Here is a 26,774-nt window from a genome sequence, read left to right on the forward strand (position 1 = left end):
AATTTTAAAATTACCAGATAACATATAGATGACATGAAAACAGGTGAACGTAATTGAATGCATTACTGGGAAAATAACATAACTACCTACATTAAAAGGTTGTTTTCACTCAGTTCCACTAATACATAGGAGCTTCCTCCACAAGGTGAGTAGATGTCTGGCAATAATATCAATTTTTCATTAAGAAAAATCACCATTGCTTACTGGCTCTATTTTTGTCCATTATAACTCAACAATATCTACCAGCAAGGAATTTTTCACATTCACCTTCAAAAAAGAAAAGCCCAAGTTAAAAAACAATTAGTCGTGCTACGACGATATTTCGCATTCTTATAGTGCCTCTGTCCACATTTAAAAGGGAATTAATTTCAAAATGCTGCCCATGTTCAATCAATTGAAAAAATATTTTCCTTCATTATTCACACTTGACATTGGCGATGCTGCAAGACATTGCTGCAAGACATTGACAACCCATATTATCGACATATTCGTTAAAATGTAAAATCCTGGCTCAACCCTGATTTGAATTTGTTTGCCTCTTGCTCAGTTCCTATACCACTGGGTACTTTTAAAAAGGAATCCCGATATAGTCCAATGAGAGATATCAAATGCCTGTCCTTTCCCTAAACTCTTCCTAATATCCTGTAAAACCAAATAACCTGTTAGAATTCGAAATAAACAACTTACAAGCATATTAAAAGTAACACAATCATGATTTCTTCAAGCCAAATACTTATTTACACGCACAGCTCGCATAATGAAAAATGTAGTAATAGAGTATATATACAATACTTGGGCAGGACAATGACAACTCTAAGAAGCACAATTAATATTAATATTTGATTGTGCTTAGGAAAAGTACAATAATTAATCTAATTAATTGTTGTGGACTTAGATATAATCTCAACTGTTGATTTCAAATGAGGCTTAGGATCTAATCCTAGTCATTCATCACTTAGGACATTAGGGTAAGAAATTTTGACTTCATGAAGTTATATCACAAGCCTAAGGGAGAGGTGAAGACACACTAGTGTGAAAAAGGTGATTTTCTCTAAAGCGAGAGGCTCAAGTGAGGAGAAATGCAGCATGGAATTTCGGGAAAAATTCAAGACACCAAGGTCGGGAAATAGGGAGGCCGAGTTGCTGAAGAAGAGGGCCAAATTGTGGATAACACTGAGTTATCCATGAAGGCCAAACTCTCTAGTATGCAGGGGCTGTATGGGACAGGGAGAAAGGAAGGCTGATTTGCAGGTGAGACGGGTTTATTCCCCAGGGCTGAATTGCTTCAGGTGGTTCAATTTCCAGAGGCCGAATTCCTTGAGGCTGATTTTCCCAGTAGGGCCAAGTTTTCAGGTGCCCAACAACTGTATTTTTTTATGTATTCTCTGTGGGTCTAACCCAGAATTTTCTCAAGAAATTTAATAGAGACAGATTGTGTTGGGTGTAAATTTGCTGTTGTGGTCTAATTGATCTGTTCATTTTATTTCCGTTGCATTTTAAGTTAATAATAAATATACCAGTGTATTTATTTAAATGCAAATTCAGAAATATTTGAAATAAATAATTTCTAGGGTCTTAATAAATTGTTGAAGTAAAAATAAATCAGATCTAGCATCAGAAAAATTAACAGGAGTGGTTTTGGTCTAGCAACAGCATGACAATTTGAATAAGCTGCTTCCAATACCAGAAGAAACAAGAGAAATGCTAAGAAAGCGGTTTCTTGTAGGGTTTCAGATAAAAATATGAAAACTTTCAAATTTGTAATTTCTATTCAATATGCCATTTGTCATATTTCCAACCTTCATTCTGTAAATATCACTCGCTAAAAGATCATTAAAAATCCTCTAAGTTATATGTTGTGCTATTCAGAAAATGCTGTCCCCCAGTCAAAAACCTCTGCCGTCTGAGAAACGACCACTTCAAAGTGAAAAGAATTTACTTCTCGGCCATTAAAAACCCATATTCTTTGCTTTGAGAAAAAACCACTTCATTTTAATGTCAGTTTTGCCCTTTTTCTTCTCTTGAAATGTGTCTTCTGTTTGCTTCTCATCTTATGGTGTTTTACAGGAGTTCCTTTAGTGTTAGTGGGCTCAAGCAGGGTTACAATTACAAAACACCTTTTATTCTGTTTTTTTAATTTTAGCTTAAAAATATGGGAAGATGGCTTCACCTTTTATTCTGTTTTTTTTTTATTTTAGCTTAAAAATATGGGAAGATGGCATCATGGCTTCACCTTTTATTCTGTTTTTTTAAATTTTCGCTTAAAATTTTGGGAAGATCGCTGAACTAATTCTGACTGGCCTGAAGTGATAATCTGTTTCAGGAATCTAAACCTAGTTCTGGTAAAGAAGGCATATCCCAAGTGGATAGAAACAATTTCTAGCATACCAAGCAAATCTCGTGCCAGGGAAAGAATAATTACACCCAACAAAGAATAGCATACTTACCTAAACTACAAGCGGACAAAAATGATAAGATAGACTATTGAAACATCCTTGCATAGGCTCTCCGTTCCTGATCACGTCTGTCATTAATCTGCAAATAGTATCTTTAGATAAATATAAAACTTCCAGCAAAGCATCATCATAAAACATTTTCTAGTGCACAAAACCAAGAAGCTAGTATATTTGTCATTTCCAAATTAATCCACTGCAAACTCTTTATATAATAGTACCATCTTCGTGGCAACTGCAAGCTCTTTCCTAATCCCGGCTGCAAGATAGAAAAGAAATAAGATGGACATTATTAAAAGAAAAACTGTTAAAACAAGACAATGAAAGATAATTGGTGTGTTATGATCAGCATTATACTTCAGCAAGCACAAAATGTACGTTACCATCATTAGGTTCTAACTGCAATGCTTTCTTGAAGCTTGCTACAGCAGAATCAACATCTTTCAGAGCCATGTATGCCTGAAAACAACCAATGAGATTACTTCCCTTTAAAGAGAACAAGCAACGTGTTGTAAAATTTACAGTCAGAAAAAGAATATTAGTACTACAAATCTCTATCCATAAGAGAACCCAGGAAACAATTTTAAAACGAAAGCAAAGAACAAAAAAATCAAAACTATGTTGGGAACTAGTTCTGATGACAATTTCTGAAATAGCTTTATTAAAATCGAAATCCATAATAAGAAGTTACTGCAATACTTTAAAATACAGTATTTGTTAAGGCTCTGGAAAAACAATTCATAATCCTCAGGGAAGTAGCAAACACACAGGAGCTGGTGCACAAAGGGCATTTTGTGAGGATTCTGATTTTCAAAATAGAAAGATACTACATCAGTCAAATTTTTGTTGTTACAAAATCGAGTTGACTTGCCAACAAAACACACCAACAAGAGACTTCACCAGGTTGTTCTACCACATGAATAATTAGTATCCCGCATGTCATATGGTGATATGTTTTGAATTAGAATATTTTAGATTTTCCTTGCTCTCAGTTTTTTATTTGGGTGAATTTGCCAACTTGAGAAATGCACCCAAACTTACTATGCGCAAAAAATTTGCAGACATCTCCAGGACAGACCCTTGGATCCATACTTGCACACCCTAGATGCCAGCACATTGTGCTCCAGGACCAGATCAGTAAAGCCTGATCCAAGCATGCAGCAATAATAGCATGTACTTCCTCTAGTTATAAGAAGAAAAGGGAAATGTTTTATCTTTGGCACAAGAAGCCTGATGTTTCACACTTTCGTATCTTTGGCACAAAAGTTTACTGCCATGTACCCAAAATAGTAGGAAGAAATTTGAGCCCACAGCAGAAAAGGGAATTTCCGTGGTATACAGTGAGACAGCTCAGGCATACAGGTTGTATCAACTAAGACTCAAGAAGTTGGTTCTCAGACGAGATATGAGGTTTGAGGAGTCCAGAGCTCTGAAGGAGTCCTTAAAGCGAGAGTGGATTGGAATACCTAAGATGGAGGAGCCTCAGCCAGGATCACAGATTGAATCTCAACCACATGGCAAGAGGCCCGTACAACAGGATCAGTAGGATGCAGAGCAAGATGATGAGGAGAAGAGAACAGAATCAGAACTCAGCTAGAGACTCTTAGCACTGGGAGGAAGAAAGCCAAGCGGGCCAAGAAGTTGATTCAAGAGGCCCAGGAGCAAGTTGAAGCTCCTAGCACCATGTTCAAGCAAAGCAAGCAGCCACAGAGGTACACAAGGTATATGGAACTGATGACATAGGTGGTGGACATTGAGCCTTCTAGTTATAAGGACGCAGGTTTGGTAGGATGTCATGGTGGAAGAATATTCCTCCATCATGAAAAACGATGTCTAGGAGATTATGCCACGACCCAAGGGAAAATTAGTAGTTGGCTCACAATGGGTGTACAAGGTGAAGCATCGAGCAGATGGGAGTGTGGAGAAGAACAAGGCCAGGTTTGTGGCCAAGGGCTTCTCACAGATTCAGGGCATAGACTATGATAAGACCTTTGCCCTAGTAGCACAGTCTTCATCCATCATAACTATTCTGGCACTTACAACACACATGAGGTGGAAGATCTACCAAACGGATGTGAATACAACATTCCTCAAAGGAGTGGTTGAGGAGGATATTTATATGGAGTTGTCAGAGGGGCTTGAGGATATACAATACTTGGACTGGACAAGCAAGCTGTGAGAGCATGCTACACTTGTATTGACTTCTACCTTCGAGCACTGGGCTTCACTAAGAGTGAGGCGGTTGGCAACCTATGCTACATCATGGTTGGAGGGCTTCCGCTCATTCTAGTGCTCTATGTTAATAATCTTATATTGACTAGAGCAGACAGCTTGATCCAGAATTGCAAGGAGGAACCTGCTTGGGAGTTTGAGATGAATAATATGGGGCTTATGCATTATTTCCTTGGCTTGGAGGTTTGGCAAGGTGATGGTGAGATCTTCGTGGAACAAGGGAAGTACACTACAGAGATTCTCTACAGATTTTGTATGCAGGATTGCATGCCCACAGCCATGCCTCTAGTCACAAATTGGAGGAAGGTGGATGCTAGTAGAGCAGCAAGTGGATGCTACAGTATACAAGCAACTCATCAGATCGTTCATGTACTTGGTCAACACACGCCCTGATATTTGTTTTGCAGTCAACCAACTGAGTCAATGCATGATGGGACCGACTAGAATTCACTGGGTTGCTAGAAAGCATGTTTTGAGGTATCTTAGAGGCACAACAGATTATGGATTGTGGTACAGATAAGTTGATGGAGTGAGGCTTGAGGGCTTCATAGATGCAGACTGGGCAAGCTGCTCCACAGTTCGGAAGAGGACTTTAGGTGGCGTCTTCAGCATTGGGTCAGCAGTTGTTTCTTGGTACAGTAGGAAGCAGATATTAGTTGCACTCAAGTTCAGCAAAGGCCAAGTACATGGCTACCAGTTTGGCAGCATGCAAGGCTATTTGGATGAGGAAGTTGCTTGTGAGACTTTTCAAACAGAGGATGGAGCTTACTGTGATACATTGTCATAATCAGAGTTCAATCAAGCTCTCTGAAAACCCAGTGTTTCATGATCACTCAAAGCATATCGAGATCAGGTATCATCATCTCAAAGATTGTGTGCAGAAAGGGATAGTGAAGCTACCGTACAATCCAGCAGAGGAGCAGACAACGGATATCTTGACCAAGGCATTGGCAAGAAGCAATTTCTTTCATTTCAGAGATAAGTTGGGTGTTGTACAAAATCCCTTCCTCGCTAAGAGGAAGTGTTGAAAATAGCAGCGAGAAAGGTCTCCTTGACTTGTGCCTTAGTCAAGATAGACATCGCTCAAGTCTCCCTTTAGCATGCCCAAGTTTCTAGAAATTAGGACCAGTTATGAAGTAGTTAACTCATTCGCAAGAGTTGGAGGCTCAGTTCTGTTTGTCTCCAAGTGCGAGTTATATTTGAAAAGAGACCAATTAGAGAGCTTCAAGTTCTATTTGAGGCATGATGAGTCGAACTCAACTCATATTCCAAATTTACGCAAGCCAGATTTAGCATGATCAAAAAGCTTGTAAGGAGGACAAGGGCACATCATTGTACATTATTGTTGAGCATGAGTTTTGTGTGAGAGTTGGTTGTGAGAAGAGCGTACCTAGGAACAGCCTATACACAGATCCTTGACAGAGAATTTCCTTGCAGAAAGTGCGCTAAGATTTAGGAATTAATTCCTAAATAATAGGGGCTGTCAAGCGCTAGGAATTTGGAGCCAGACAGCGCAGGGATTTAGGAGCTGGGTTGGGGTTTCTTGCAAGCAGGTTTCAGCTAAGTGTTAGCAGTGAGAACAAGCTTGTTCTCTAGTGAAACAGATTGCCTTGTAACATTTCTATATTGCTCAATTCTGTCTATAAAATTCTACAGCTAGCAGAGGGTTTTCCCAGTTGGGTTCCCAAGAAAAATTGTGTTGGATTGTGTGACTGTTTCTTTATCTCTGCTTATTCATTGTAGACAAATCTTGTGTCTTGGGGCAACTAATTAGTTTCATATTTGTTCATTCAAGCAGTGGCAGGATTTCAAGGAAAATATAGACAAGGGACAAAACATTAGGAAGTTTTATGAAAGAATTAGGAAAACAGCAGAAGGGTTCTCTTCAATAGCATATTTCCATGTTCTCCATGATCTCAATAAAGATGCAGAGTTATGTGCTAATGAAGGGTGTAAATTAAGATTGGGAGATTTAAAAATCAATGGCCGAATCAGGCCCTCTCCTATTCCTTAGAGCTAAATGGATTGGCATTGCACAATTATGAAGGATTGCATTATCAATCAGTTATAGTATGAAGTGTAAAATTTGTTTTTGGTGGTTCAGTTTTGTAAGATACCTACAAAACCCCATTTTTTGTTGTCTAATTTGGATTCCCTGTGGAAAAATTTGTACTTTTGTTGGATAAAAGGGCTTAGAAAAAAAAATTTGAAGATATAGCTATGTACTACCTGATGTATTTGCTGCGATCCAGTAGCAGACTTGCATATAAATACAAAATTCTCATTCTGGTTGTAACAAAAAAAAATTGCAATGTACATTTAAAATAAAATTTTAAACAATAACCCATTTCATCAATGTCAATGGGGCTCTGATCTAGTGGTTGAAATGGGCCATCACTATGTAAGTGACCTAGGTTCAAGCCCCGGGACACATAGAGCCCTCAATTATAAAGTTGGCCACTTTTGACATGATTGATATGCAGCAATTCAAAAGGTTAATAATAATATACCTTTTTTCAAGTAACATAATTGATTCTGCACAGTTCATGTCCGTTACTGTGAAATCAGGTCAGAAAATCAACCCAAGTATGGGTCTTTATCCTGTCAAGTCAAACTCGTGTATGACTTCGAACAAGGTTACACTCGATGTCCAGTTGACTTGAATCAGTTTCCTCACTTCGTAGAGTGAGACTTGGATGTCGCCTTGGACTCAAACTATTCCCATGTTAGCTATAAACACATATGTGTATCTCAAAGGAAAAGAGTGGGAACTTGAAAAATTGGGACCTGTTTCGTAAATCAAAATTTACATGGCATTTGGTGTTTATTGTAAATAGAACATCAAGAAGCATGAATGTGGTAAACACACACATTTGTGCTAGTACAGTAACTTTGGAAGACTTCTCATACAAAGTATCTTATGTAGTACAGTGATAACAATTTAATATTGACATGTTAACTGCACAAACTATCTTTCGTGCAATTTTAATTAAAAAGAAATTATATAGATATTTAAATTAAATAAATAAGAAAAAAACAACTATCATACAATCTGAATCCCAAAAATGTAAATTAAGAACCATGTGCTCGCAGCTTTCCAAAATTGTTAAATGAGAATCTTGTGCTAAGATGTTAAAAAACTTCTTTGAATATTCCATTAGCAAGCACTTAGCACAAGCCAATAATGATAAAGCATAAAAAACAAAATTCCAGGCAAATAAATCTCTTATGATATGCATCATGGGGAACCTCTGACAAGAAACATGTTTGAACTCTGAAGCCAGAGAAAACCAATAAAGAATTTCCAAGCAAACCAGTAAAGATGCTTAACCTAGAGCAAAAAAGATAAGGTAAGACTTGAATCTCAAAAGAACACAAGACACACGGAACATTTCCAAAAGATTTTTTGATAAGAGAAGTAACCACTAAGGTATCAGGAGTAAGTGAGATTGAGACCTCGGACAGGGCAATCACATTGAACATTTTGCTTTAATAACCTTGTCTGTTATTTAGTTTTCTCATGAATTTTTCAAGTCTCGGCAGTTTTACAACATTTAGTCCAAACCTTTTAAAATTAACAATCAGCAGTATGTTGATTACGGAGCACTCACGGATCAATAAAGTATGGCCTAATGCTTTCATTAGTTTCCAGTGATGAATACAATCTACCCATATGCAGCACAATATTACTAACCATTTCATTTATATAATTATCTTAATATTCTCTACCAGAATTTATTCATGTTTATCCCTTAAAGAAATCAATTGATATAATAAATCTAAAGAGAAACAACTGCCTTGATCAATCAACAACATACCTGGCCCTGACGGAATAATGCTTTTACATTATCTTCCCCATCACGCATTGCAAACTCTGTGTCCAATAAGGCACCTTTTAAATCTCCTAATTTTAATTTACAAGCCTGGAAAACAACCATAAAATTTATGTCATACCAATGCCCAACTTCAAGTTAAAGTTTGCCAGTGAGAAAAGATTATAAGTAAGACAGTTCAAGGACAAGTAACTAAATGAACATAAAAAAAATAGTAAATAACTGTACATGAGAGGGTAGTACCTACAGCCATAATATGGCTGGATGCATCAGAAAGCCACATATATATTTATCACTCAACTCTCAAATTGACATGTAAAAAGGCTAAACTTAAAATCATAATCAAATTCAATCTTGTCTGGTCATTTGCCTAACATTACTAATAATAAGTGACTCAAAATCAGTTAGAAAGTCCAAATGGGTTTAGATAGTTATGTAGTATATAGCAGGAAAAGTCAATGATTAAAGTGTAATGAGTAACAAATGCAAACAACTTTCTATTTGTACATCTGATATTGAGAGCTGCTTATTTACAAGACAAACTACTGCTCTTTTTACTTCAAAATAAATCCACATGAAATCCCATGCACTTCCCCCAATTCCATTGGGGTGTAAAGAGGGGCAGCACAGATTTAGTGTACCTAAATCCATGGTTATCAAGCTGAAAAACTACTGTTCTGTGAAATAGAACTTTCTAATGCTAACCTCAAACATCGGCAAAAAGCCAGTGCCACTATGCAGCTTTCTAAACTCTTGTAAGAAATACGAGTTTATTTAAAACTAGCTTCGCATTCAGACAAATACCAAAGGCTTGAATATCCCATTGCTGCATGTTTTGTTCCATTGTCAGGTTACAAACCCCAACCTCAGCTAGGCACTTGCTGCCTATACCCATGTCTAAAACTCACATCCATGCATAAGTTTACAATTAATTCAACCCTCAGTTTTTTGTTATCTACTTCTTACATTACCGGATCTGCAGGGGACAAGAGATGGACCCATGGATCCCCGAATCCGAAACAGATACAGATACAGATCCAGCTGGATCCACGTACGATTTGTTAAGGCAACAGCTGTGGGCATTTCATTTTATTCAGCAGCAGATCCGGTGGGTTTTGGAGGCGGGTCTGACCAGCAAACCCTGTAATGTGCGCAGATCCTCAGTTAACAGTCAAGTCGACTCACTTAACCGTTCTACTCCCAGTTAACATTAATTGAATTGTTAACGTGGCTTCCTTTTGGCAGTTGTTATAAAACTTCAAGCTATTCTGTAAGTTGTGCAAGAGGGTGAAGGCTCAAGAAATAGACAGTGCGACTTGCAGGTGCTCAGCAGAAGGGCAACAATGCAACTGTGCAACTGTTTTGGGGTGGGAGCCGATGGTAATTCAAAGTGAAATTGCTCAACATTGGTAAGGGCTCGACTGGTCTCAGTCTGATCTATCGACTGTGCTAGTCAAGGTCGTGGTGCACACAGTCAAAGTGGTGCAGCTCGCCTGGTCATAGTCCAATTCGTCGAGCGGAGACGTGGTCGCGGTCAAACTCTTCGAGCGGCCATGGTGCAGGTTAATAGTTGGTTTAATTTATTACAAATTTAAGTTTACTATATTAAAAATTTAACTTTAGTTTTTGTGTTATATATATATATATATATATATTATAAACTGACAGTTCAGAATTTTAGATTTTTTTTTTTGCCCCACACACGCATATATATATATATAATATATATATATATATTAGCTATAAAATTACAATTTAAAATTTTGTTTTGACAGTGATAATTTTATTAATTTATATTAGATTATAAATGCAGGTGTGATAAACATGTAACCATCACAGCTTGAACCGAGTGAAGGGACAAATTTTAATAAGGATCCAAGATCTCCTTTGTGGCAGTATGTGGAAATTCTTGGCCAAAATGCCGAGGGTGGTGTGTACAAATGGAGATGTTGTGAATGCAATAGAATTTGAAATGGCTCGTACACTAGGGTGAAGGCCCATCTCACTAGGAAAACTAAAAGTTAAAACAGGTGAGTTAGGATGCACTAGTCCAAATGGCCAACCTAGGACAAGTTTGAGTCCTGCAAAACTTAAGTTTTAAGAATCTGTGCAAGATGTTGTTGATCAGCGATTCACCAAGGGAAAACTCCATGTGCAAGCCTCTACAACCAAGGCTCCATTGCCATCTACACCAACCATCACAATTAATAAAAGACTTACTCTAGGACCTCTTGAAGCAGCATTCAATAACCACGGCAAAGAAGCTGCAGATGAACATGTTGCTCGTTGCATCTATGCAAATGGGCTAGCATTCAATTTGGTGCACTTTCCTTATTGGCAACAAATGATTGAAGCAGTTAATGAAACACCAAAAGGATACAAGAGCCGTGGGTATGAAAAAGTACGCACCACTTTGTTAACATTAGAAAGACAATGTGTATAGACAATTACAATCAATCTGTGATACATGGGTAGAAACAAAGGTGTCCATCGTTTCTGATGCATGGAGAGACCAAAGAAATTGCCCTTCAATTAATGCCATTACAATTTGTCCCCAAGGAGCAATGTTTTTGAAGGCCATTGATTACAGTGGAGTGGAAAAAGATGCAACGTTTATCTGCCCAATTGTTATTGATGCAATAGAAACTTTGTTAACATTAGAAAGACAATGTGTATAGACAATTACAATCAATCTGTGATACATGGGTAGAAACAAAGGTGTCCATCGTTTCTGATGCATGGAGAGACCAAAGAAATTGCCCTTCAATTAATGCCATTCCAATTTGTCCCCAAGGAGCAATGTTTTTGAAGGCCATTGATTACAGTGGAGTGGAAAAAGATGCAACGTTTATCTGCCCAATTGTTATTGATGCAATAGAAAGTGTGGGGCCACAAAATGTTGTCCAAGTTATCACAGACAATGCAAATGTTTGTAGAGCAGCGGGCCTAATTGTGGAGGATCAATAAGATCCCATCTTCTAGACTCCATGTGCAATGCATTCATTGAACCTTATGCTTGCCAAGGTCGGTGATATTGAGTGGGTCAATGAAATATATGTAGCATCAAAGGAGATCAAATGTTTATCACCAATCACTCAATGTCCCAAGCCATATATCAAGGTTTTGCAAAGTTGGATCTACTAAAGGTACTCTAATTTTAATCAGTGTTATGCATTATGAATTCTCAATTTTAATGTTCAATTTATTTTATGTTTGATTTGAGATTTGAATTCTCAATATGTTTATGTAGGTTTTCGAAACTCGTTTTGCTTCCCACACCCACACTTTAGTCATAAAGAGGCTCGTGGAAGTCAGACAAGCATTATAGGCAATGGTCATTGACCCTCTCTTTGGGAATCATGGAGGACTTCAAATTTTGATAGAATTTTGATAGATGACAGAGCATAAAGTCCCTGATGATGTATGGTGGGACAAAGTCCAATACCTTTTGCAGTTCATAGAACTAATCCTAACCATGATCAAGGTGTTTGACACAGATATGCCTTGCCTGGGGAAAGTCTATGAAAACATAGATAGTATGTTGGAGAGGATACGAGAAAATATCAAGGCAAGTGAACATGATCCCTTTGAAGTATTATACAATGAAGTGAAAGACAGTTACAAAAACGTGGAACAAAATGACCACGCCATTACACCTTTTGGCATATGCACTACACCCCAAATATTACCATTCTAAAATATTGTCTTTACCTAGTAGAACAGCTCCAAACAAAGCTTCTGAAGTGGTATAGGGATATAAAACAGCTTTGAGGGAAGTCTATAGGGAAGTGGGCACTACAAAGTAAGTACATGAAGAATTTGGAGCATTTGTACAATCCACTGAGATCTTTTCAGATCCACCAGCCATGGATGATCGGGGGCATATGGATCCTATTACTTGGTGGGGCTTCCATGGTGGGGACAACACTTATCTCTCAACTCTAGACATGACGTTGTTATTGTAGGTTGCCAATTTCTCATCAACTGAGAGGAACTGGAGTACATATGGCTTCATCCATCCGGTGAAGCAAAACAGACTGGGAGCAGTGAAGGTTGAGGATCTTGTATATGTTCATTCCAACCTTTTCCTTCTATCACATTGAATGCCATGACTCACCTTAATCTACTTGAGGATGATACACAACCAATTCCTACTTCTGCGGCAACTTTACAATCGTCTATTCATGATGTAGAGTTGCAATATGCAAATGATGATGACGTAGACCCATTTCAATATTTGTAGACAGACTTGCTTTATATTATCAGATTTATAAAGTGATCATTAATGAAACACTCGTTTTGTATTTCATACTATCATTTTTGTCTGAGGCAAGATGCATCATTTCAATGTTCAGATTCACAAATTATCTAATAATTTTAGTTCTAATGTTGTGATTCATAAATAGTTTTGATTTTGAACATCAGATATGTTTTCTAAAATTTAAAAAATATTAATATATATTTTTAAACTTGTCGTATCCTCGTCGTATCTGGATCCTGGCTTTTCAAAAATCTAACAAATCTGGTTCCGTATCCTGGTAACTTAGCCTTCTTTGCCAACAAATTTTGTTTCATTTTCTACCACAGCACATGAAATGATGTAAAGAAACATTTATTAATAAATGCCTATGCTTCAGATGGTAAAGACACCAGAACAAATATATACAACAGGTCATGACGTTTAAATTAGTTTTGAATTCACTTTTAGAAATGGACTTAATTTCATAGACTAGATCATTAACAGACAATTGGTGAAGTGATGTAAACAAATCTTCATTGAATGGTTATGCATCAGACTGTAAACACTGACACTAGAACAAGTAAATACATCTATCTGGATGTGACTTCTTTAGAAAACGAAGTTTTTTATTTCTTCTCCAAGGACAGAATTGTAAAGTTCATGACCCAGATCACTAATGGGCATGAAACTACATGGGATACTGAAGTTCATGATTGACTTTAGGAATAGTGTTCATACAGTTTGTATTCAGGTACAGTTTTCATAGGATTTACAAATTCAAAAACAGCATCCCTTGGTTTGCCAAGATAAATTCTCATCAAACCTATAATAAAACAAAAACACATGCAAGAAAGAATCTATCCCCAACCTTCCCTGACAAAAATAATAATACTAAACAACTACACTGCACTTAGAGACAGAAAAAGTGAAAAATAAATCAAAATGCTTACTGAGAAAAAGAACAACAACAGATATACCAAAAACAGATGGGCATGGCTTCCCCCTTACAGTAGAGATGAAAATATTGCAGAAAAAGATGGTAGCAGTCAGGAAATCAAGCCTCCATGGAATCCTTAAAGAACAATGATAGCTTACAGAGAAAGAAATCATTATATTGACGCCACTGTTATTGAAAAGATGAATAACTGAGTTAAGAATAATGGGACAAGGTCACATATAAATTATATAATCATAGATCGTTCTCAAGAAACCATACAACACTAAGCACATAAGTAGGAAGGATTGGAGGATGTCAAATAAAATACCAGATTAGGAATTACTATCTCCTCCAAGCCCTACAACAGTTGAATATGTCCATGCCAATATGGAGGTGACCTCATTCATGAAGATGGCATTGATAGATACATGAGCAATCAAGCATAATATTCCCCACTGCCATCAGTGTCAAACATCTAACGTGGTATTTACTGTTAAAAACTCTTTCAAGCAATTTGGGGGCTTCTACAGTGAGATGACATTGTTGGGATTATCCGCATATTGTAAATCATTAAGCATGACCCATGTCTCAAGAGCATTAGCCAGAATGACCAAATTTCTCATGATATTGAATAGTCCACTTAGCACTCCTCGCATTGGGTAATGCTCACGGGGAAAAAGAAGTGGGAATGAAACTATTGAAGTGAATCGCATGGCATCAATTGTCACCTCTGCAGTTTACACCAAGTAACCAAGGCTTAGCGACAAGTGACTCATCTCCTCTTACTCAAACATGCCTAACTGTGGAGTTTTTCCAATGGTCAAACCCACTTAGCCTGCTATCCCATTTGCAAACCCTTATCGAGTATTGTGCCTTACAAACTATTCATTTAGAGCTCCCTTGACTCTATGTCAAGCAATTGTGGGGCTTGTTACCCACCACTAGTGGGTGACCCCATGGGAAAACATTTCTCTTAGATTTGTCTTCAGCCGGCGGCCAGTGGCCCTTTGCAGCCAGTTGATAGCTTTGATGTGCTCCTATTCTCCGCCACCTGAGCCAGCCATTGTGTACCCTCGCTCATTTCTCATGATCATATGTTTGAAGGTGGGCCATCAAATCTTATGAATTTTCATTATGTAATTGGGCGTTTATGCTTGTTTTTCTTGGGCACGCTTAGGCATGGATTATTGGGTGACTTGGAAGAAGGAAGGGCTTTGACTGTACTCCTGTTCCCTTACCTCAAGGGGGGTTAATCATGTATCTTAGTCCTGTGGGATCTCCTTTATTGGCTATTAGCTTTAGAAGTGGCACTACATGGGAAACCTTGATTTTAGTTGTGTGGTCCCACTTCCCAACACTGAATATCTCACTCCCCCTAGCTCATTAGAAGCCATTTTTTCACATTTTCTAGGCCCACATTTGTCCATTCAGTCCACGAGGTGTTAGACTCCCCTTCCCCTTGTCCACACCCTGGGTTGGGCCTAGAACGATGCCCCAGAGGTTGATGGAGCTAAAAAGAAAGATAAAAGCATAATATGGCCACATACAACAAGAAATGTACCACAAAATGCAAAAGATGGTTGAGACAATAGAATTTAGCACATGGCCAAAAGCCAAGAATGAGCTCTACCCCCTATAATTATGGCCATCACCCTAGCCCCAATGAGTGCCCCTTGCATCATTAAGGAACCAATGAATGTCCCAACCCCTGGTGGGTGATGAACTACCCCACCTTAAGCGGGTGATCACTATTATATCTTACACATGATGCTCTCATCCCCTTGGGCCCCGAGCAATAAAATGAAGAAAAAATCAATAAAAGGCAAAAGGCAAATGAAGAGGGTGGAAAAACAAAGGCTAGGGTAACTCATGTACTATGATTACTCCGTCCTACATTCATATACCCAAGGTGTGGGCTTCCCTCATCATAGCTACCTTTGTACCATGGGATGTGGCTTGGAGCCTTCCCTTTGTCCCCACTTTGTTCCCTCATTATTTCACATGACACCTGCCACTTGAGGGGTGTACCTTGGACTTGTCATTCCCTTAAAGTTGAAACCACCTAATAGGGTCCTTCATTAACCTCTCCTACCCAAGAAGGTAACAACTGTATTAGAAGGTGAGGAAGCCAAGGTTACTTGGAAGCAGGAGAAGAAACGGGGAGCGAGGAGCGACATTTTCAAAAAGCTCCCGATTTGGGAGCGAATCGGGAGCGAATTTTTATATAAAATATTTTTATCTATTTTGATGCATATATGTCAACAAAAGCATGTAGAATGATGAATTAGATATAAAAAGCATAAAAACATGGATTACACCATATAACATCAATCATCTAGAAGTTATAATCTTCATCAACCACGTCCACAAGTTACAAGTTCTCATTTATATAGCATGTAAGGGTGCACATAACCAAAATAGCATCGACTGCAATCCATCTCTAAACTGAAAATACATCAACAAATAGGCTCTAGATGACCTCTAGCATCCAAAAAAATCATGCTACAACAAATAGTTACATATCATCAAATTCGTTGTCTATCTTGGAATCTTTGTCATTAATATCATCCTCTAAGCAATTTACATAAGATAGGAAAAATGTAGCATGTCAAGTCAAGATTTTGTTTGAGTGATGGGTACATTTTTACTAGGGTCATGATAGAGGAGTTCGACAACCAATGTCACTAACATTAAGGTACATAGAGGGCTTGATGCTATTGATTAAATATGAGTCCCATACCCTAGTACATGGAAAAATCCAATGGAAACATTGCAATCCCCCCAATCCTGAAATCCTAAAAAATGATAAGTCCATTGGATTCTAAGTTGCCAGAACCGTTGGCCCTAACCCTCGGAAATGGAGATCCACGTTTCAGATACGGAAACCAATACGATATGCCATAGAAATGGATAGGATTTGTATCTATCCCGTATAAAAAAATGGAAATGTGTTTTTGATTTTTTGGCTGAATCCATGTCGTTTCAGTTTTTTTGGAAACGTATTGGCGAAAATCGGATCCATACCATGATTTTTGGATTCGTATCACGAAAATCGTGATACAAATCTGGAAATCGTGGTACGAATCACGATTTTTCGAAAATGTTTTAGGTCATTTGCAATCAACAATGTCGGGAACGACTCATTCTAAAAGGTTTCAACTTTTTATGTCCATGTTATTTAACCTAACCTTCCGCGTTTATGTGTTCACCATAACACTGAGCTCAGCCGTCGTCATGTGACTCTCGAGCAATGGAGTTTCGTTAGACAATGGACTTGGAGCCAACGAGCAATGGAGCTAGCCTGTAATCACCAGTGTACTTGAGTCGAGGCCCGACGAGCAATGGAGCAGTGATTGACCAGGTATCCTACTATCCTCCAATCTGAAGCTTCTTTGACGACACTTCTTGCTTCCTAGTGAATTAAAATGCAGTCCTAGACCAAAGATACAATCCTCTTAACTATTTATTGTCTCTCAAGCATTGATCACCTTTGCTTACTATGTATAATATCTAAATGTGTAAACGATACATTGTATTCATACTGGCCTATATAAATCAATACTAAATAATATGTTCAGAGGATCCCTCTTTGCCACTTTAAAGTATGGTCTTACCATCTTCAAATGGAAATAAATCTTCGAATTTTGCACTTGGAGAGGGTTTTCCTTTTATGGTGCGTCATCTTTGTATGTTCCATTTATTATGAAATTAGAGGGAGGTTCCATTACCTTCACTGTAATACGGGGGAGCTCCTTCATGGCCATAACTTTAATTGCCATGAAAATATCTTCTACATGTAACATATCGATAAAACAAGAATTATCTTCCAATGTACCATCACAAGCTACTTGATCTTGTTTGGTGATGTCGATTCCAGTGGATTTCTCTTTGAACAATTGTTCAGTTTGTAAGATCGCTTTTTCTTTAAGGCGCTAGTTCTTTGTATTCCACGATTGAAACAGTGATATAGAATGCACCATTTGACAGGAGCTTGTTGATTATGATGCTTAAGTACTCTTAACTTCAAAGTATTTCGTCACAAACTTGACACCATGCAAATTGAAATAACCCAGCTAACTAGCATTATTGTCTTGCTTTCCAATCATATCCACAGCAACTTTTAAACAACTTTTGTGACTTTCCTTGGAGAGATCATAGATCTGAAATTATTGCCTGGATATATGCACATGGTGCGAATCTGGGTGTCAACAAAGCCCACATAATAAGTGACAGTAAAATCCTATCTATAAAGATTTGCACTAATGTCCATAATAAGTGACGGTGATGTTTAGATAGGTCTGCACTAATGTCCATATTCATTAGATCTTTAGCCAGCACACCTAGGTCCTAGAGTTGATAGATCACATCTACCCTCATCCAGGCTACAAAATGTACCTTGCTTCTCTTTGTTCTTTCAGGGAAACAATGTTGCGTTGTTGCCATTCATTGGCCTCACCAAGAATCACTTAAATTCAAATGCTAGGATATAGCTTGAAAACATATTTAGGCTAGTAGAAGGGATGGTCCTGTATCACATTTATGGAGGAATTAATATTTGGAAGCAAACAGCTCTAATATTTGGAAATTAATCATTTAGTTGAATATTTTAGCTAAATAATCCTTTATGACATATGTTCACACTATCCTCTGCATGTTTTGCTAATATGAAGATACACTATTCTTTATAGTATTAACTTGAAACCATGTGAGATAGCATATGTATTCTATTTGGAAACTCTCTATGCACATTCCATTTTCCATATATTTAGTTGAAGGAAAACCTGCTTTTCTTTGTTGAGATCGCATTGTGACCCATCAATTTTATTTTGCAAATTAATTTACATCATCATTCATGGCAACTTCAATTTCAACCATTCGTGAGGCAGAGACAGTTGAACATGAAATTGAATCTACCCCTAAAGTTGATCCAAAGTCACCACTTTGGAAATATGTAACTATTGTTGGGAAGATCCAAGGAGGGGGGTCATTGGCATGGGTTTGCAATGAGTGTAAAAAGGAGTATAAGGGATCATACACCCGAGTTAAAGCACATTAACTTGGGTTAAAAGGCAATGAGATTCGAATATGCAATGGCCCACCTTAAGAGAAGGTAATTTAGGAGAGATGTATGAGGGCATTGATTCCATGATAGAGAAGATAAGGGCGATTATAAATGCCAAGGAGAATGACCCAGATGAATTCTTTTACAAAGAAGTAAAAGATATATTGACCAAAAGGTGGAACAAGATGACCACCCCATTGCACCTTTTGGCTTGTGCAGTGAATCCAAAATATTATGTTGCAGAGTTGCTAAGTGATCCACAAAAGAACCTCACCAAACAAAGACCCAGAAGTCGCAGAAGGATTTAAAAATGCTTGTAGAAAGCTTTTTGTAGATCTTGAAATTGGGCTTCGGATTCGTGCAGAGTTTGCTCATTTTGTGGGATCAGAGGGTTGGGGTTTTGATATTTATTCTATACAGGACAAGACCAAATTAAATCCAATTGATTGGTGGAACTACTATGGTAGGGTACTTCCACATATCCAAAAATTGGCCATCAAGATCTTATCACAAGTTGCTAGTTCCTCTTCAGCAAAAAAGAACTGGAATACATATGGCTTCATCCATTCAGTGAAGCGAAACAGATTGAGCTCTAAGAAGGCTGAAGAACTAGTGTATGTTCATTCAAACCTTCGCCTTTTATCACACAAGAGAGACGAATACAAATTTGGGGACACCAAATTATGGGATGTGGAACCAGAGTTTCCTGACTTGGATATGACATCGAATGTCATGTCTCATATGACTTTGTTTGATGCAAAGTCACCAATAGGTGAATCTTCAAGTGGACATGGCAGCAATGTTCTCACTTCTGGAGAAGATGTGGAACTTCCTAGTGACAAGAATCAAGACATATCTGATTATATGTACATGTAATTTATGATGGTGTTTTAATTTTTAAACTTTTGAACAACCATATGAATTATGAATAATGATAGTACACTGCCAATCATAGTTCATTTTGTACTTTGTACTATGTACTATGCATTATTAATTGTGGTGATGATGTTGTAACTTGTCATGTTAATGATTGAAATTTGAAACAAAAACTCGATGATATGTGGAAACTTGAATCATGAATGAAACGGTAATATGAAATTCTTATTTTGTTTCCTACTATATCGTATCTAAATTTTTTGAAAATTTGTCGTATTCGTTTCAAACCCTTTATCCATATCCGTTCTCGTATTTGTTTCAGTGCAATTTTGGTTGGATTTTGAGTGAGCTCTAAAATTCTACTTTCTCCATATGAAATCCAACGACATTGGAACCACTCTCAAACATCCTAAGTGATCTCATGGTAATGTTAAAAATTTAGTAAAAGGATAAAAATTAAAGATAAATGAGAATGTTACTTTTACTTTAAGAACTTAACATTACCATGAATTGCATATCAATACTAGGGCCAAAAGTTTGAATATTATGCTTCCCTAATCAAAAATCTTGTTTCTTTGAAAAAAATTGTGTTTGGAACATCTTTGTGACAAAAAAATTGTGAAAAAAACAAGAGAGCGAATTTTGGGAGTGCGCTCAAGCAGCAATTCGAAGGGGCGGTAGTAGCTCCCCCGTAACCCTAAAGGAGACACATTAGATCTTATACAAGATTGTAGGTGGGTTTTCATCTTGGACTTGGCCTCCCTATACGAGATCCAAGCCCTCCAAAGGATCACATTGGCATTTATAGGGTGAGTGTTGAGAGCCATGGGCCTCCGTCCATGCAAAGCATTCATTGCCACAACATGGGCTTCTTCAGCACCACCATTTGCTTGCTCGGGCACTAGTTATTCAGAGATGATGATGCACTTGGACTATGTTACCACTCAAACTAGCAGGGGGTCCCAGAGAGGCACTTGTTTGGTCAAGAGCAACAATGAAGCTAAAGCCCATTGTCACCACAGCTAAAACTTCCTACTCTTTACAGACTTTCACTGATGGGAGGAGACCAGGTATATAGAAAGTCACTTATGAAAGATGATTCAACAAATGGATATGAAGTGACCTTAATGATCCTTTCCCTAGAAGGAGATTAAGAATGGAGCTTGTTTGCTCTTCAAGCAAGGTACAAAACTTGCTAGGAGAAGGAGGTGAGGATTTAAGGGCTAGGTTAAAGGAATATGTCTTGTAAATGAGTTTCACAATCCCTAAAATCCTTGCAAAACTTGGGTTCCCGAGTTGTCTTGGAAGAATTGTCTTTGATGAGAAATGGAACCACATGGTGCCAAGTGGACTCAGCCTAGGTTAAGCGGAGGGATTTTAGAAACCAATGATGATCTTAACCTGAACAAGGAAGGGGAAAGGATCAAAACAAGAGTTTCCACTTAGAGGTGCCAAATTAATCCTATGAGGCACTAGCCTAGGGAACACTCGGGCAATGTTTGGTCTCAGGGCTAGGGCTTTGGATATCTTGCAATCCCATTGTTAGAATTTCTTCAAATTTGGAGGAGATCTTGAGGGCACACCAGCACAGTAAAGGCCAGGAGAAAGAACTTTTTCTATGGCTACTTTATCGAAAAATGATGCCCTAGGTGGCCCAACGTGGCTAGATCTTGCAAAAGGGAGAAAAGTGAAGAAAAAGAGGTTTTAAGGTGATCATTTTATGGTGGATCAATGCCTAATTCCTTTGGGGATATGGAGTAACCAAGAATTATGAGAGTGGATCTCATTTCTAGCTCAAGGAGGCTTTAAGGGCAACTTTGTTTAGCATTAGGGCAAAAAAGGGAGTGACCTTAAAGTGTTTAAACTTCATTTGCAAATCAAGATAACTTTGATCTCTAGGAAAATTTGTTCAACAAACATGCCATATACATAGAGATATGCTATATAAAAACATAATTCCACAATGAAGCAGTAAATACATGCAACAATTAGCCCTAAAATTGTGAAAACCCCATGATCAATGTACGTGACAAAATAAAAGAAAATAGCATCAAAATTGTACTTACATGTAAGAGAATAAATCCAACCATCAATACATTTGCCAATTAAAAAGCTCTGGGATAAGAAAATGCAATCCAAACATCAAAATTCATCCATGCTCCAATTTTGTCCACTAAGAAGGAAATGTGAAATTCTCAAGAGAGAGAATGATCCAATCCAAGTGATGATGAGAAATGAACTCTCATCATTTGTATTTATACTCTCCTAATCAAGGTTACTTGGGAATGGGAGCGAGGAGAGACATTTTCAAAAGCTCCCAGTTCGAGAGCGAATTTTTATATAATATATATTTTTATATATTTTGATGCATATATGTCAACAAAGGAATGTAGAATGATGAATTAGATATAAAAAGCATAAAAACATAGATTGAACCATATAACATCAATCATCTAGAAGTTATAATCTTCAACAACCATGTCCACAAGTTAGTAACAGACAACATATCGAGTCTCATGATTCATCAATCTTAAAGTTTCAAGCTTTCAAAATTCAATACATAACATTTATCATCATTCATCACCAAAATTATATAAAAATTTTAACATGAAATGAAATGAAACAACTTTAGACTTTCACGAAGCATCATATTCATAATTCATTACCAATGAGTTATAATTGCCAACTTTAAACTTCAAACTTAAATTGTCATACATATATTGTTTACAAAAAATATCATAATAAATATGATGATGAGAAATGAACTCTCATCATTTGTATTTATACTCTCCTAAAATCCTTGCAAAACTTGGGTTCCCAAGTTGTCTTGGAAGAATTTTCTTTGATGAGAAATGGAACCACATCGTGCCAAGTGGACCCAGCCTAGGTTAAGCGAGGGATTTTAGAAACCAATGATGATCTTAACCTGAACAAGGAAGGGGAAAGGATCAAAACAAGAGTTTCCACTTAGAGGTGCCAAATTAATCCTATGAGGCACTAGCCTAGGGAACACTCGGGCAATGTTTGGTCTCAGGGCAAGGGCTTTGGATAACTTGCAATCCCATTGTTAGAATTTCTTCAAATTTGGAGGAGATCTTGAAGGCACACCAGCACACTAAAGGCCAGGAGAAAGAACTTTTTATATGGCTACTTTATCGAAAAAATGATGCCCTAGGTGGCCCAACATGGCTAGATCTTGCAAAAGGGAGAAAAGTGAAGAAAAAGAGGTTTTAAGGTGATCATTTTATGGTGGATCAATGCCTAATTCCTTTGGGGATATGGAGTCAACAAGAATTATGAGAGTGGATCTCATTTCTAGCTCAAGGAGGCTTTAAGGGCAACTTTGTTTAGCATTAGGGCAAAAAAGGGAGTGACCTTAAAGTGTTTAAACTTCATTTGCAAATCACGATAACTTTGATCTCTAGGAAAATTTGTTCAACAAACATGCCCTATACATAGAGATATGCTATATAAAAACATAATTCCACAATGAAGCAGTAAATACATGCAACAATTAGCCCTAAAATCGTGAAAACCCCATGATCAATGTACGTGACAAAGTAAAAGAAAATAGCATCAAAATTGTACTTACATGTAAGAGAATAAATCCAACCATCAATACATTTGCCAATTAAAAAGCTCCGGGATAAGAAAATGCAATCCAAACATCAAAATTCATCCATGCTCCAATTTTGTCCACTAAGAAGGAAATGTGAAATTCTCAAGAGAGAGAATGATCCAATCCAAGTGATGATGAGAAACGAACTCTCATCATTTGTATTTATACTCTCCTAATCAAGGTTACTTGGGAGCGGGAGCGAGGATAGACATTTTCAAAAGCTCCCAGTTCGAGAGCGAATTTTTATATAATATATATTTTTATATATTTTGATGCATATATGTCAACAAAGGAATGTAGAATGATGAATTAGATATAAAAAGCATAAAAACATAGATTGAACCATATAACATCAATCATCTAGAAGTTATAATCTTCAACAACCATGTCCACAAGTTAGTAACAGACAACATATCGAGTCTCATGATTCATCAATCTTAAAGTTTCAAGCTTTCAAAATTCAATACATAACATTTATCATCATTCATCACCAAAATTATATAAAAATTTTAACATGAAATGAAATGAAACAACTTTAGACTTTCACGAAGCATCATAGTCATAATTCATTACCAATGAGTTATAATTGCCAACTTTAAACTTCAAACTTAAATTGTCATACATATATTGTTTACAAAAAATATCATAATAAATATGATGATGAGAAATGAACTCTCATCATTTGTATTTATACTCTCCTAATCAAGGTTACTTGGGAGCGGGAGCGAGGAGTGACATTTTCAAAAGCTCCCGGTTCGAGAGCGAATTTTTATATAATATATATTTTTATATATTTTGATGCATATATGTCAACAAAGGAATGCAGAATGATGAATTAGATATAAAAAGCATAAAAACATAGATTGAACCATATAACATCAATCATCTAAAAGTTATAATCTTCACCAACCACGTCCACAAATTAGTAATAGACAACATATCGAGTCTCGTGATTCATCAATCTTAAAGTTTCAAGCTTTCAAAATTCAATACATAACATTTATCATCATTCATCACCAAACTTATATAAAAATTCTAACATGAAATGAAACAATTTTCGACTTTCACGAAGCATCATATTCAAAATCCATTACCAATGAATTATAATTGCCAGCTTCAAACTTCAAACTTAAATTGTCATACATATATTGTTTAATAAAAATATCATAATAAATATGAAAGAGTCACCAGTTATAAAAACTACTAGAACTAGAAAAGACAAGCAAATCTATTATCTATTGCTAATGCTTGGGCCTCTTGCCGCCACGAGAGATGTCTAATTTTTTAGTCTTGTTGGAAAACGAAGATCTTTGTCATTAATATCACCCTCTAAGCATTAATATCCGGAGGTATCTTTGTCATTATCTTTGGATCTGTATAGGGCTCTTTGTCATTAATATCACCCTCTAAGCATTAACATAAGATAGAAAAAACATAGCATCATTTGTATTTATACTCTCCTAATCAAGGTTACTTGGGAGCGGGAGCGAGGAGTGACATTTTCAAAAGCTCCCGGTTCGAGAGCGAATTTTTATATAATATATATTTTTATATATTTTGATGCATATATGTCAACAAAGGAATGCAGAATGATGAATTAGATATAAAAAGCATAAAAACATAGATTGAACCATATAACATCAATCATCTAAAAGTTATAATCTTCACCAACCACGTCCACAAATTAGTAATAGACAACATATCGAGTCTCGTGATTCATCAATCTTAAAGTTTCAAGCTTTCAAAATTCAATACATAACATTTATCATCATTCATCACCAAAATTATATAAAAATTCTAACATGAAATGAAACAATTTTCAACTTTCACGAAGCATCATATTCATAATCCATTACCAATGAATTATAATTGCCAGCTTCAAACTTCAAACTTAAATTGTCATACATATATTGTTTAATAAAAATATCATAATAAATATGAAAGAGTCACCAGTTATAAAAACTACTAGAACTAGAAAAGACAAGCAAATCTATTATCTATTGCTAATGCTTGGGCCTCTTGCCGCCACGAGAGATGTCTAATTTTTTAGTCTTGTTGGAAAACGAAGATCTTTGTCATTAATATCACCCTCTAAGCATTAATATCCGGAGGTATCTTTGTCATTATCTTTGGATCTGTATAGGGCTCTTTGTCATTAATATCACCCTCTAAGCATTAACATAAGATAGAAAAAACATAGCATGTCAAGTCAAGATTTTGTTTGAGTGATGGGTACATGTTTAGTAGGGTCATGATAGAGGAGTTCGACAACCAATGTTATTAACATCAAGGTACATAGAGGGATTGGTGCTCTTGATTAAATACGAGTTCCATACCCTGATACATGACAAAATCCAATGGAAACATTGCAATCCCCCCAATCCTAAAACCCTAAAAAACTGATAAGTCTACTAAATTTTGAATGAGATCTAAAATTCTACTTTCTCCACAAGAAATCCAATGAGGTCGAAACCACTTCAAACATCTGGAGCCATTTCATGGTAATGTTAAAAATTTAAGTAGAAGGATGAAAATGAAGATTAAGGAGAATGTCACTTTTACTTTAAGAATTTAACATTACCATGAATTGCATATCCATACTAGGGCCATATGCTTGATCATTAGGCTGCCCCACTCAAAAATTATTGTTTCTTTGAAAAAAAATTGTGATTGGAATATTTTTGCAAAAAGGCTAGAGAGCGAAAATTTCACTCCTGGGTCGCTCCCGAAATTCGCTCCCTGCGGGAGCAATTTCAGCAGCGGGTTCCGGGGGGGATCCTACATTAGCCCATTAGCCTTGCTCCTAATGAGTTCGATTTACCTATTTGAGCCTACATTAGCCCATCATATAAAAATAATGTGCAAATAACTAACTTTTGGTGACAAGCCCACCAAACTAGATCATAAACAAAATAACAAACCTCTCAAGAGGTCGAATAATCAATAATGCATGTCGTTGGGCTCTCTCGAAATCCATAAGTGCCAAAATGATGAATTGGACTTCCAAAAGTAATGGACAAGGGGTTGGCCCCTTGTTCTCCACATAATAAACCTGTGGTGCTCCCAATGGCTGTGAGGGCACACAAGTGACCTCATGGGTCTCCAAGTAAGTCGAAGATGCATGTAGACCATCTGTAAGGGCTCAGATGATGGTGTAAGTGATGCCACATCAGCATACAAGTCCTGGGTCATCTGCCAAGTGCATGGTACAACTATGGGGTTGGCTGGGCAAAGGTGAACTAGGTGCATCTTCCTCGTCCAATAGGTGAATCTCGAGCAATCTCTGAACATCTCTGGGGATCCATGGAGTGTTGTCTACTGTTGTGGAGGCCCATGGCTCTCAACACACACCCTACATGTGCCAATGTAGCCCTCTGGAGGGTTAAGACCCCGTATAGGGAGACCAAACCCAAGATGGAGACCACCTGCAATCCTACATAAGATCCAATGCGTCCCCTAACCTTCCAATACAACAAATCATCAAGGAAATAGAGTAAAATAGCTTACAAACCATGGACAATA

The 26,774-nt window shown here is 37.1% G+C and overlaps 1 protein-coding gene across 1 annotated transcript in view; it reads right to left on the reverse strand.

Annotated features, from left to right (window-relative positions):
* Positions 1 to 238: 238 nt before the first annotated feature.
* Positions 239 to 26,774, reverse strand: part of SQN (peptidyl-prolyl cis-trans isomerase / cyclophilin-40 (CYP40) / rotamase) — a 54,718-nt gene continuing 28,182 nt past the window's right edge. Inside the window, exons 5-9 of the mRNA XM_089425766.1 lie at positions 8,504 to 8,608; positions 2,837 to 2,912; positions 2,675 to 2,712; positions 2,448 to 2,535; positions 239 to 642 (exon numbers count right to left, since the gene is read on the reverse strand). Of these exons, the coding sequence (XP_089281892.1) occupies positions 2,482 to 2,535; positions 2,675 to 2,712; positions 2,837 to 2,912; positions 8,504 to 8,608 (273 nt within the window). The 3' untranslated portion in view covers positions 239 to 642; positions 2,448 to 2,481. The remainder of the gene's footprint in view (positions 643 to 2,447; positions 2,536 to 2,674; positions 2,713 to 2,836; positions 2,913 to 8,503; positions 8,609 to 26,774) is intronic.

Source organism: Pinus tabuliformis, chromosome 6 (genome assembly GCF_031772625.1).
Source record: "Pinus tabuliformis cultivar Carrire ecotype Pingquan chromosome 6, CPIR1, whole genome shotgun sequence".
Classification (NCBI taxonomy): Eukaryota; Viridiplantae; Streptophyta; class Pinopsida; order Pinales; family Pinaceae; genus Pinus; species Pinus tabuliformis.